At 38.3% G+C, this 12914-nt stretch overlaps 2 protein-coding genes across 5 annotated transcripts in view; one reads left to right on the top strand and one right to left on the bottom strand.

The window, feature by feature from the left end:
• The window catches only part of GPR89A (G protein-coupled receptor 89A), a 70050-nt gene extending 66257 nt beyond the window's left edge, over nucleotides 1–3793 (top strand). For both annotated transcript variants that reach the window (XM_054563260.1, XM_054563261.1), the window contains 3 exons: nucleotides 914–1003; nucleotides 2145–2210; nucleotides 2351–3793. In XM_054563260.1, coding sequence (XP_054419235.1) covers nucleotides 914–1003; nucleotides 2145–2210; nucleotides 2351–2557 — 363 coding nt within the window. In that variant the 3' untranslated portion in view covers nucleotides 2558–3793. The remainder of the gene's footprint in view (nucleotides 1–913; nucleotides 1004–2144; nucleotides 2211–2350) is intronic.
• A 569-nt stretch (nucleotides 3794–4362) lies between these two features.
• The window catches only part of PDZK1 (PDZ domain containing 1), a 32663-nt gene continuing 24111 nt past the window's right edge, over nucleotides 4363–12914 (bottom strand). For 2 of the 3 annotated variants that reach the window (XM_054562984.1, XM_054562986.1), the window contains 5 exons: nucleotides 12237–12432; nucleotides 9634–9830; nucleotides 7151–7372; nucleotides 5940–6230; nucleotides 4363–4503 (listed from right to left, as the gene is read on the bottom strand). In XM_054562984.1, the coding sequence (XP_054418959.1) occupies nucleotides 4450–4503; nucleotides 5940–6230; nucleotides 7151–7372; nucleotides 9634–9830; nucleotides 12237–12432 (960 nt within the window). In that variant the 3' untranslated portion in view covers nucleotides 4363–4449. The remainder of the gene's footprint in view (nucleotides 4504–5939; nucleotides 6231–7150; nucleotides 7373–9633; nucleotides 9831–12236; nucleotides 12433–12914) is intronic. The other variant, XM_054562985.1, reaches the window with a different exon arrangement.

Genomic DNA, 12914 nt, shown 5'->3' with positions numbered 1-12914 from the left:
TGGATAAAATGAAAGTGAACCAGAGCTCCAGTCCTTAAGAAATAGCTTAAAGCATACATTTTTTAATGATAGATCAACAGTGTACCTTTTTTCATATGAAGAAGCATGGTATCTTTTCTTCAAGTACTATCTATATAAATTATACTGTAAAGTATGCTTCACTAGTGCTGCATATGTGTTTTCCTCTTTAAATTTTTTACTGGGCTGAATTTTTAGAAATGCTCTTCCTTATCAATTGCTGTCTATGTATTTATATTCAGCTGCTGTGTGTGTGTATATATATATATACCATCTACAATTCATCTATACACTCCATAGTTCATAATTCTGCATAACATCTTTTAGATGGTAGTAATAGTAGCTCTCCCCCAGATACTTTTCATACCTGAATCAAGCACAGGGTCCCAAAGCTGCCCCTCACTATGAAGCAATAAAAGAGAAGAAAAAGGTATCATCATGTGATTCAAATGACCATGGCTGAGAATGTCTGTATATTCCTTTATTATAAGTGAAAAATTCCCTAAAGTCTTGGGTGATAAGAAAATTGTCCCAGATAATAAAAATAATTAAGCTGTTATTTAATTTCCTTTTGATTTGTGTTTTTGATTTATCACATTGAAGATATTTCATTAGATCTGTGTTTCTTCTGATTTATTCATGTTATTTTCATCACTTCACTGCACTTGCTTTGTTCTGTCCTTGTCTTCATTATGTCTGCTACTGAAGATACCTACTGCAGTCTTCCTTTCGGTGTTTTAGTTGCCACTTGCTTTCTTCCCTAATTTTTTTTTTTAAATCATGTAGGGCCTAATGAAGTTTCCTTTCACAATCACATCAGAATGCAGCATCTTAACCTTCGCATCTTTCTGACCAGAGATTTAACAGATATTTATTCTTTCTGTTATGGTGGCAGGTGAAGTTCTGGTCCCAACACATTTCCTTTATTCTTGTTGGAATAATTATTGTAACATCTATCAGAGGATTGCTAATCACTCTTACCAAGGTATGTTGTATCACAGAGATATAAAGTATTTATTCGTTTAATTATATATGACATTGTGAGATAATTTTACCTATTTTAAGATTTCTGTCTTCTGAGATCTTAAACTACAGTACACATATTTAAAAGACATACAACAGAATTTTTATAAAGTTAAACTAATACAACCCTGGCTGGTGTGGCTCAGTGGTTGGAGCATTGTCCTGTGCACCAAAAGGTTGTATGTTGAATTCCTGGTGAGGGCATATGCCTAGGTCGTGGGTTTGATTCCCAGATAGGGACCCTATAAGAGGCAACCAATCTATGTTTCTCTCTTTCTCCCACCTTCCTCTCTACCTCTTTAAAAAAAATAATAATAATTAATATAAATATCCTCAGGTGAGGATAAAAAGAAAGTTAAACTAATACATAAATTGATGATGATGTACTTATATAATCAGATAACTGCATTTACCAAAGGTCATAGAATGAGACCACAGGCTGTTTTGTTCACTGATATGTTAGTGGCACCTAGAACAGTACCTGGCCCATGGTAAATATTCAGCAGATATTTGGAATTAGTGAATGAGATACGTTTTGAGATTGAAAGAATAACTGTGTAAGGAGGATGTGGAAGTAGGAAAAGAAGATTGTTCAACTGCTTTCTGCTCAACATAGGAAGGCTTCCTGGAGGGTAAATACTCTCTGATAAAAGAGGGAGGGATTTCAGACCAAGAGTTTTTTTAATGAAAGTAGGGAAGAGTTTGAGAAAATGGAGGAAAGAGGGTCTCCAGGCATCTAGCACAGTTTTAGAAAAAGCCCAGGAGCCTAGTAACAATTACAGGAACCTAGAATAGGCTGTTTAAATGTTTCGTGGTAATGTTAAAGTCATATCACATAGTTTCTAAAAAGTTTGTTGGATTGGAATCCTTTTATGTTATAATGTAATACTTAAAACCAACTACCCCATGGGAAAACTATAACTAGATCCTTTTTTCAGTCTATTTAAGTGTCGTCTTTATAGCCCGAATCATACAAATTTTTCTTTATAGGCTTGTAGCATGGAAGAGACACTTTGAAATAAGTGTTAATCATGCTACTTAATGTTCTTGACACAGAATATGGCAGTGCTATATAAATTTATCTCTTTTCCCTTTCTTGACAGTTCTTTTATGCCATCTCTAGCAGTAAGTCCTCCAATGTCATTGTCCTGCTATTAGCACAGATAATGGTAAGTTTTAAAAGCCAGCTTTGTCTTTAGAGCTGTAAAATACCGGAAGTATTTTATACTTTTAAATATTTAACCATGCCTTTTGACCTGTCCCTTACAACATTCAAAGTGACTTCTGGATTAACGTGTTTGACTTACAGGGCATGTACTTTGTCTCATCTGTGCTGCTGATCCGAATGAGCATGCCCCTAGAATACCGCACCATAATCACTGAAGTCCTTGGAGAACTGCAGTTCAACTTCTACCACCGTTGGTTCGATGTGATCTTCCTAGTCAGTGCTCTCTCGAGCATACTCTTCCTCTATTTGGCTCACAAACAGGCACCAGAGAAGCATATGACACCTTGAACTCATGCCTGTTACAGACTGCTAACAGGCCAGTGGTGTCAGAATTTGGATATAAGAAGAGAAAAAAATGGAGCTGACCTGGGCCTAATATTTTTTAAGCAAACAAAATGCTGTTGTAGCATATTCTACCTCCAGCTTATGCCTTCTACCTCAGATGATACTGTCATCATGAGTAGCATCAGCTAGAGCATGAGAGAGTGAGGTAGCTGAATCTACTACTCAGCTGAAAGGTTCCTGTGTTGATTTGAGACTGGTGTAGCATGGGGAAGTAGTAGTGGAAAAGAGTCAAGAAACTAGGGGTAGGGAAATACACTGGAACTGTGGGGTAAGAGAAGTCTATGGTAGCTGGGCCAAATATGTAGGGTTTCTGTTAAGGTCAAGATTCACATGGAGAAGGTTTTGGCTTTCCCTTGAGATTAACTGTCATTAAAATCAGAGACTGTAACTCTTTGGCCTTAGCTTATTTTATCAGGAATAGCTTGGTATGTGCTTGCTGATGTTGCTCAGTGGATTGAGTGTTGGCCTGTGAACTGAAATGTCACTGGTTCAATTCCCAGTCAGGGCACATGCCTGGGTTGCAGACCAGGTCCCCAGTGGGAAACGCGTGAAAGGCAACCACACATTGATCTTTCTCTCCCTCCTTCTCCCTCCCTTCCCCTCTCTATAAAAAGAAATAAATAAAAATCTTTAAAAAAATAGCTTGGTATTTTGCTGCTATGGTCTAACATGAGTTAGCATTCCACTCCTCCTTCCCCAACCCTTGCCCCATTAAAATAACTAAGAGGTTATCTCTTCTTTTCTGGGGACAGGATAGGGTGCAATTGAAATAGATTCTACCAAACAGATTTCAAGTATGCCATTTTTCTTGATTTCCTTTGAACTTAGTATTATTTAAGAGTGAACTACTCCATGTTCATCATCAGTAATGATGTCTCCTTTCCCCCACGCCCCCCACCTGCTCCTCATGGTGTGAGCAAAGCAGTGAATATAACTGCACATTGGATTAAGTCACTTTCCTGTCCTAGGAGTCAATTTTTTTTATCTGTGAAAAGATGTTGGAAAATGTGTAGAATACTCAGAAATGCGATTTAAGAAAATCCTGAATTTTACTACCAGAAAGTCTCTGTTTTATTACTAAGATCTTATTCTGAATTTTGTTTTGGGTTTCTAGAGGCAAAACAAAGCATAAAAAATTTACCAAAAACAAAAGTACTATTAAGATTAGATCAACTAACAAGGAAGGTTCAAGCACACTCAGAAGGCATTTTTTTAATGGCATTTATTTTGGTAAACACAACATTCTTTAAAACACATAATTTTGGCTTATCTGCTGAGATACTTTAATTAGCAGCTCTCACATATACAGACTTATAAATCATCTTTGGTGCTCAAGGAGACCCAAATAGAAGTAAGAGATACCATCATGCAAAGAAACACAGGGTCTGGCAGAAGTAAGGCCTGCTTGAGTGTGTTTGGTAGGGTAATAATATGTGTGTAATAATTTATAGTTTTAATTTGAATATTTCACCTAAAATGTCATATGGTGTACTTGTGTGTGATATCGTTACGGTACAGAATTACATGCTTATGGTTTTGTAATAAAAAAAAGAGGCATCATTTGTGCTGGACCCTGTATAGTTAAATTGAAGCTTGAACGAGATTACATGAAAAGAATCCAGCCCCCACCTTAACTTTTTCTAAGTTGACCATAAATAAGCCATCTGCAATAGCCACCCCCAAGACAAATGGTAACAGAAAACAATTATACATGATGAGGTGGTTTCCACAGGAGTTCTTTAACAGAGACAGCAAATGTAGGAGCTCATTCCTTGAAAAGGATTCCTATTAAATACCCAAAAACAACTATCTGCCAAAGCCATTACTTGTTCTCGTCACATCTTTGTATCTTCAGAATTGGAAGAAGAATGAGAGGCTGTACTGTGGGCCTGTGCAAAAGAAAACAAAGGATCTGTAAGTGGTAGAGTGTGAATATGAAGAGATGGATCTAGAGTTGCATGACTTAAGTCAGGGAGTAGAGTCACTTACTAGAATACAAGTTACCTGAATTGTACACTTGGCTTTGTGTTCAACTAGTTGTTTAAAACTAACAAATTTCTTAAAGTCTACATATATTTCCTTTCTATAAAGCTAACATAGTACTATAATTGACTCCCTATAGAGGTATTATAGAATTCTTAAAAGACAATGAGAATACTTTCTGTGTTAAGAGAGTATGGTCAATGGCTTTTGTATGTGGTTTGGTCTGAATATATATATATATCTCCCCAAAACTCATATGGTGAAATCCTAATCCTCAAGCTGATAGTAATAGGAGGTAGGGCCTTTGGGAGGTGATCAAGTCATGAGAGCAGAGCTGGGATTAGTGCTGTAAAAGAAGGCCCCCAGAACTCCCTTGTTCCTTCCACAATGTGAGGACAGAGCAAGAAGTCCACAGTCTGCAACCCAGAAGAGGTTCTTCACCAAACACCATATTGGCCAGTACCTTGATTTTGGATTTCCCAGCCTCCAGAACTGTGAGAAATGTTTCATGTTTATAAGCCATGCATATATGGTATTTTATTATAGCAGCCTAAATGGACTATTAGAGTGGGTATTCATTTAAAATTGGTATTTTTATATTATTGATCAGAAGGATTAAGTTAACATAATGAAAGAAAAATAATATAAAACTTTTAGAGTCTTGGCTTTGCCATACATTTCATTTATGAACTTGGATAGGTCAGTTCACTCTAGGACCTCAAGTTCATCTATGAAAAGAAATGGACAAAAATTAAAACCAAGATTTACCAAAGAATGTATCTACTCTAAATACATACAGAATAATGTTTATTCTTCCCTAGTAATAAAACTTGGATACCTACCAGTTATTTTAAAAACAATACTGTCTCTAATCTCCCCCATTCATTTTCATGCTTACCGTGTACAAGGCACTTGTTTAAACTATTTTAATAGTCTCACTTAATATAACGCTGATAACAGCCCTACCAATTATCCTTGTTTCATAGGTAAGGAAACCAAGGCACACAGAGAATAAATCCATATGCCCAAGGCAGAACCAGAGTTTGTACATAAATAGTATGATGCAAGTTCCACTCCTATTAAAATTTTGATACTTCTTTTATTCCTTGGTTTATCAATTCTAAATAGTTACTCTCAACTCTATGCTATGAAAAATTAAGAAATGCGTTGCTTTTATACTGTGGCCTCTCCCCCACAATAACTTGATTTGCCAGTTACCTTTACACTGTAATTTTCTAGTATTTTAGGAAATCTATGGTAAACATGGACATGAGGTGCACTTACTAAGGGTTTTCCGTATTCTGGTAAATTAGATCACTGAAAAAAATGTGTCACCACTCACTCGTTCTTTCGCCGTGTATGAGTTGTGCTCTGACTCCACTGATGTTCCTTCCTTGCAACAAAGGGGTACATCCAATGGATCAGCCATGGAAGAAACAATAGGGATTTTCTTCACGTGGAAATAATCATAGGCTTTCTTTCCACAGACTAAGAGTGTGACATTCTTCCCACTGCTCTGGATTCTGTCCACCACCTTCTCATAGAGTTCATCCACCACATTCACCCCATTCACTTCAATAATGATATCTTCATCCTCTAGCCCAGCCAGGTTGGCAGGGCTGCCTTTCTGTACCTGTGAACAGAGGTTTTGAGTTATCACTTTCAAACACAGATAAGGGAATGTTAGACTAGCTTCCCTTCAAAGGAGAGATAGGGAGTTTAAGAATTTCTTAACTGTTACAATTTCTCCTTGAGGTAGAGAAGTTAGAAAAAGAGCTGTAATGCTTTCTACTTGTGAAAGATACAACTTACATACTCAAATAAGTATAGTTACAGTGATTGAATCTCATCTTGTATGTCTTCTGGGTTGAAGGCATAAATTTCACAAGTCCCTTCTTCATTCCCAACTTGAGAGCTGTAGGGATAGCCTTCTCACTCTCAGTCACTATAGCATAGGGCATTATGCCAAATGAACAGAAGCAAACAAGTATCACTCCCAGTCAATGCTGATAGTGACTGTGAGCTACAGTCATGTCAACTCTATTTGATTTGAGAGTATCTTGCCCTAGCTGGTGTGGCTTAGTGGATTGTGTTCCAGCTTGCGAACCAAAGGGTCGCCGGTTTGAGGTTCAATTCCCAGTGTAGGGCACATGCCTGGGTTGTAGGCCAGCTCCCCAGTAGGGGGTGTGCAAGATGCAACCACACATTGATGTTTATCTCCCTCTCTCCCTTTCTTCCCTTCTCTAAAAATTAAAAAAAAATTTTAAATCTATTTCACATTCATCGTTACACATAATTTAAATAAATAAATAAATAAAGTATCTAAAGAGACAATTGAGGGGAACAGGCATTTAAGAAAAGAAAAAACAAAACGATGTGAGCATATGATGTGAGCTTATTATGGGACCTTGGCAGCAATTATGTGAACCCAGGTGTGACACTCAGCCTAGGTCTTCAGTGCAGTCTTTTTTACTAAGCCATCAGTGAGTGAGAGAAACAGGCCCTCCTAATAGTAACTGTGTTCATTGGGCTGCTGGAACTAGATTACCATACCTCCTTGATGAATGGGCCTGGCTGACCCTGAATTGCATTTAAGTGGAAGCCATAGCCATTTTCACCTCTAACCAGCCTGCACAGTTTAGGCTTATGATCTACTTCCTCTGTAGTATCTGTACTTGAGATCTCTGGAGGAGCAGAAGTAGGAACTGGAGCCTCCTTTACAGAACCATTAGGCAGTTCTTGACTTTGATAGTAGAGAAATGGAGAAAAATGAGCCTTTTGAAAATAAAAGGGAGAAAACATTAATGGTAAATATAAGTAAACTATTAAATATGCTGGCTTCATTTACAAGGTGTCATACATGTTCCACTCCTCTTCCAAATATATCTGATTGTGGGTTGTAAAATTTTTCTATTACCCCAACCAGGAAAGGTATAAAGGAAGATTGAGCTTAGTTATGGAGTAATAAGTATAAACATGTAAACAAGTGCACATATACATAAAAGCACAAATGTACAAGAATCCCAAAATAAGTCTAACAGAATTGCTAGTTTCTTCTGATTTGGTGATAGTGAGGAAGCCAGTAAACTATAGGCAATCTCCCTGTCAGGAGATTATACACATTGAGTGACTCCCACTGTCACATGCAAAGTAGGTCCATCTGGCCCTTCCCCTTCAGTAAGATGATCTTCAGAGCTCCTTAAACACTTGGAGAAAGCATAACACATTATTTTTATCAAAATCCAAAATACACATAATTAATGGGGGGGGGTGACAACCATCATATAGTCACTTGGTATTAAAAGTTCATTCAAATCCTTTGGTATTTGCTTCCCCCACTACCCCTCCAGCACTGTGATGTGTTTTACTCTGTCTTACTATTTGTTGTTGTAACCATTAGCCAAACTCCTATTGTAAATATTTCTAATTCATCCCAACTCCCAGGCCATCCATGAGAAGAAAACAGTGATAGTCTTAAGTGTAGAGGATACATTGAACTGATTTTTTTATATAGAAATAGAAACTTAGGTGATCAGGTTTTAGCTGAGAGAATTAAAAGAGTAGATTTGGGTATGGTGAAATCCTAGATCAGTAGTTAAATTGCTGCCCACACGTGCCCAAGACATTTGTGAGGCAATGGTAAAAAAAAAATGAAGCAATTGAAAGTGAGTATACAACATGTGCTCTGCACCAAATCATCCTGTTCAGCAGGCTAAAATTAGATTTGGTGTCCTCTGGTTATCATCTGTCTTACTAACCACAAGACCACATCCTCCTTTCTAAATGAGAGTATCACCAGCACAGAACCTTCTAGTTAGCCAGTTCAACTAACTCCAGACCTTTCAGTGATATACTTGCAAATTTTCCACATTTCTTTCTCTCTTTAAAGTGTAGAAAATTATCAGTGACTCATGACATGCAAAAATACCCCTGACATCACTATCCAAACAAGCAAATTGTAGCTAATCCTGAGGCAAAGTACAATAATGTAAAACAATGAATTTTTTTTTTCATTCTTCATTCAAACATTTGAGTATCTAGTATGTTCCAGAAACAGGTTTAGGTGTTTTATTCTCTGATATATCTCAAACATCCAGCCCACCTATGCAACTTTGGGGGAAAGAGGGAGGGAGAAGATGGGGACAGGCATCTTCATAGATCGAAGTTCTCGCTCTTTAACCAAAATATTAAAATTATAGTGAAATTGTTCTGTCATAAGATTAGAAGTTGGAAAGGACTCAATGCCAGAATCCCTTTTACAATAGCCAGAGCAGTAACCTTCTGACTTCTTGACCTTTTCTACCAGCTGGGATCTCACTACTCTGCAGAACTTAACCTGTTCCTAGCAGCTGCAATTGTCCTAAACCAAAAGCTAGCTCTTTATAGCATCTCTATCTTCTCCAAGCTATACCCCATGGAACACCTCAAAAATAAGTGTACTTCTTGCATATGATAGCCTTTTAAGTTATTACAGGATGTTCAATAATCCTGTCTAGGCTTTTCATGGAAAGATGAAACTTACTCATCTATAGTTTAAAATCTAATTGCTTCCTATTTTGGAAAGTTAGGGTTACATCTGCCTATTTCCAGGCCGCTGTTGACAGATTTTTCTCAGATCACCAAGAGTAATTATGCAGTTATATCTGCAAATTCCCTGAAAATCTTGAATCTAAGAACTTGAAATTTATGTACCAATAACATGGTATTCTCTTATACACTTTCCAGGCTGAAGATCAAAATGGTAACTTAGCCAAGTAGAAAGAATGATTCAGCCAGTTAAAATCAGCCAAACTTTCATCAGCTGACACAATGAATACCAGTGCCAAAACAATGGTCTCATGAATGCAGTAACCATGGTGGTAGAAACAGAAGATAGTCATAGGCCAAACAGCACTGGAAAAAAAGAAGAGGAAGAAGGAGGAGGAGGAGGAGGAGGAGAAAAAGGAGAAGAAGAAGTAGTAACCTAGCCAAAGTTTGAGGGTATGTGTGAATAGATTCAACCTTAATGCATGAATATGTGACCTTGTATCACTTACCAGTCTATATATGCTCTCTGTTTCTTTGTCTGCCACCAACAGTGAAGTCTGATCTCCACCCATTCTGATCATTTCCACCACACTGTCATGACTGAGGGATTCCACAGACTCGCCATTGACAGCCACTACCAGGTCATTGGTCTTCAAGCCAGCCTCCTCTGCTGGACTTCCGGAATCTATGTCTTTGATTATTTGACCTAACCACCCCCAAAAAAAATAATTATCAGAAAGACCCCTATAAAACTAGGATTTCTGCTGGAGCCCAAGGCCCTGATAAAATAGGTTTAACAGTCATGCTAAGTACAGCTACTGTTCCACTGACACCCATTCTAAGATGCCTGGAAGTGCCCCCTTCAGTCTCATTCCCTGCTCAGAACTTGCCCTAGGAACAAACCCAGCCTATTAACAATGAAAGATTCTTAAAGAAAAGAATCACGTTGTTACTAAAAATGTCTGAAATTCAATCTTGATAAAATAGCATGTTAAGCATTAAGGGTCAGCAAGTTTTAGTTTCACTTTTCCAGCTAGCTGTTAGGCATTTCCAACTGGTTATCCCATAGGACCCTCTCAATGTAATGTATTCTCAAATGTAATGTACCCCTTTCTTGGCAACCTGTTAGTGGGAGCACCATTGCCCCAGTCACTGACACTGACAACTAATTCTTCCTCAGCATCCACTCCCATACCTAATCACCTGCTAAGTCCTTCAGTGCTAATTTAATATTTTACAAATCTTTTCTTTAGTCCCTTTCACCTACCCTAAATACAGATTGTATTAGTTCCTGTCTTGAATGCTACTTAAACTACTACTATAACTGAGGAGGAAAAAGAAACAGAGGTTCAACTGCCTGCTGTAATGAAAGCCAAACTCATGACGCAGGTGCTAGTGCAAAAAGAAAAAGTTTTATTCTCCATTAGGAGAATGGTGGACTCCCATCTCAAAGACCATCTCCTTTCCTGCTCAAGCCTTAGGTTCTTATAAGGATGGGGAGAGGGGAGTTTTTTTTTTCTATCCAATTATATTTCTAGCTTTCTATTAGGGCCCTATCCATTCATATTTCTAGCTTCTGGGGCCCTCAGATTCTATCCATTAATCTTTCTAGCTTTTTGGCACATTCAGCCCTACCCATTCATCTTTTTAGCTTTCAGGTGCTTAGTGTAAGAACCTCCCCGTGTGCCACCTTGGCCAGTGGGGGAGACTTCCTGGCTCTCCGACTGACTATCTAACACTACTGCACCTTACCAGTTGCTCTCCCTGCCCCTAATTCCTGTCTTCTCCAATACAGATCTGCCTTCAGATTTATCTTGATACAGTGTGTGGCCAAGTCACCCTCCAGTGCAAGAGCATGAGCATCAGCTTTGGAACTAAACAGACCTGAGTTTGATCCCAGTTATACCATAATTAGTTGACCTTATATAATTTCTGCATCTCCTCCACACCCTATATTTCAGCAATTCTTGCAGAATTATTAGGAATAATTAAGATGTATAATGTCCCCAAGACACTGTACGCTAATTTTTTTTCTTCTCTCCGGCACTGCTCAAAAGCTTTTAACACCTCATGGACTATAGAATCAAGTTCAAACTCCTCAACCGCGCATTAAAGGTCTTTCATTTCTCTCTCTCCAACCTACCTTCCTAACTTGGGTTTTTTGTGCTTCTCATTAGATATCAGTCAAACTGGGCCTGTTTCCTTGCTTTGTTCACCCAACTCCTACCTTTCTGGAACAGCCTGCCTTGTCTCTGCTCCATCAGCTTGTCCAAATTCTAGTCATATTACAAAGCCTAAGCTAAAGCGCCACCTCTACTATGAGCTAAAGTGAGAAAAGCTTGCTCCAACCTTCAGTTTCTTCAGTTATGGACATACATCTTATCTCGTCTAACTAGTAGGCAGTAGGCTCCTTGACTGAAGAATTCACCTGATTCACGTGATACTGTCAAAGATCCAAGGATGTTCTTACATAATATAAACCAAATAAATATTTGATGAATTCATGTAAACATATATAATAAAAAGGAAATAGTAAATCCAGGGTGTGTAACAGTTTACATGATCTGAACCTACATACTTTTATGTACTCATCTTCCCTAGGAGGACCTTTGTACTTACCATGCTGAGTTACAAGGAACCAGAAAGATTCCTGGTTCTGTTTGAGTCCCAAACCATACCTGTGCCTTAGATCAAAGGATGTGCTAGAGTCTCATCACACCAACTCATGTGTACCAGTTGTGCACAATACTTCTCAACTTTGCATTCTGTGTTATGCTGGTAGTTTGGTATCAGACACAGTGTGGGTATTTATACCACAAAAATCAACAAATGCTACAAATTCGGCCTGCCTTCCCTGCCTCCCCAAAGAGCCAATTTAATAGCATACCACTGCCCAGATCCAAAATTCTGCTTTATCCTGCTATTGAAACCTGGAGGGATACCCATTATCAAGTCCCCATATGACATGGAAACTGACCTAGCTATGCTTTCTACCTTCTTACTATCCACTTCATGTTGGGGGTTAGGGTCCTAGTGGAACTCTGGAGAAGAATTCTCGGATGAAGAATTGTGCAGTTAAACTACCAAGCTTTCTGCTCTCCTAGTGCCTTACCTTTTTGTCCTGGACCCGCCCTCAGATAGAAACCATAGCCATTACTTCCCTTCTTCATCTTAACAACTCGGGGCTGGTGGGGTAGTAATTTCAAACTGACTGTTTCTCTCTTGAATTTTATATTCTGCTCATTATGGTGCTTCTCAGTTTCCTTGTCCACCAGCAGGAACATGACTTGGCTTCCTGACTTCCTCACCTGCAACAACACACAGGTGAGGACCAACATCAATATCCAAAAATAATGCTGGGAAATAGGAAAGTTTCTGTAGAGAGGCACACAGTCTCTAGATTAAACAGAAAATATGGGGTGTAAGGCCTGAGTTTCAGCTGTTATACTATTTCCTGCCACGTCACTGGCACTTATGTACCTCCACTTCCACGGTTGTTATTTTTCCCCTTGCTAAGTATGACTCAACCGCACAGATGCTAACTGAACCCAAGTGAGAACTAGAATTCAGAAAACCCAGAAAAGTTCTTAGGTGAAGTCTAGGAAAGGAATTTGGAAAAGAAAAAAAAGTAAAGGTATATTTTGAAAGATTATTCTACCAGGAAGAGATAATGTTGGTCAATGATCAAAATTCCAAATGATCTTAAAGGAAAACTTCAGACTATTTTCCATGTATCATGGGAACATGCTCAGACATACAAATTGGGGTAATGCCTTCCAGTACTCCCCAT

The sequence above is a fragment of the Pteronotus mesoamericanus genome, unplaced genomic scaffold (genome assembly GCF_021234165.1).
Source record: "Pteronotus mesoamericanus isolate MK-2021 breed Mesoamerican mustached bat unplaced genomic scaffold, CSHL_Meso_final scaffold_705, whole genome shotgun sequence".
Lineage (NCBI taxonomy): Eukaryota > Metazoa > Chordata > Mammalia > Chiroptera > Mormoopidae > Pteronotus > Pteronotus mesoamericanus.
The sequence above is the reverse complement of the archived record's forward strand: the minus strand, read 5'-3'. Positions and strand labels throughout refer to the sequence as shown.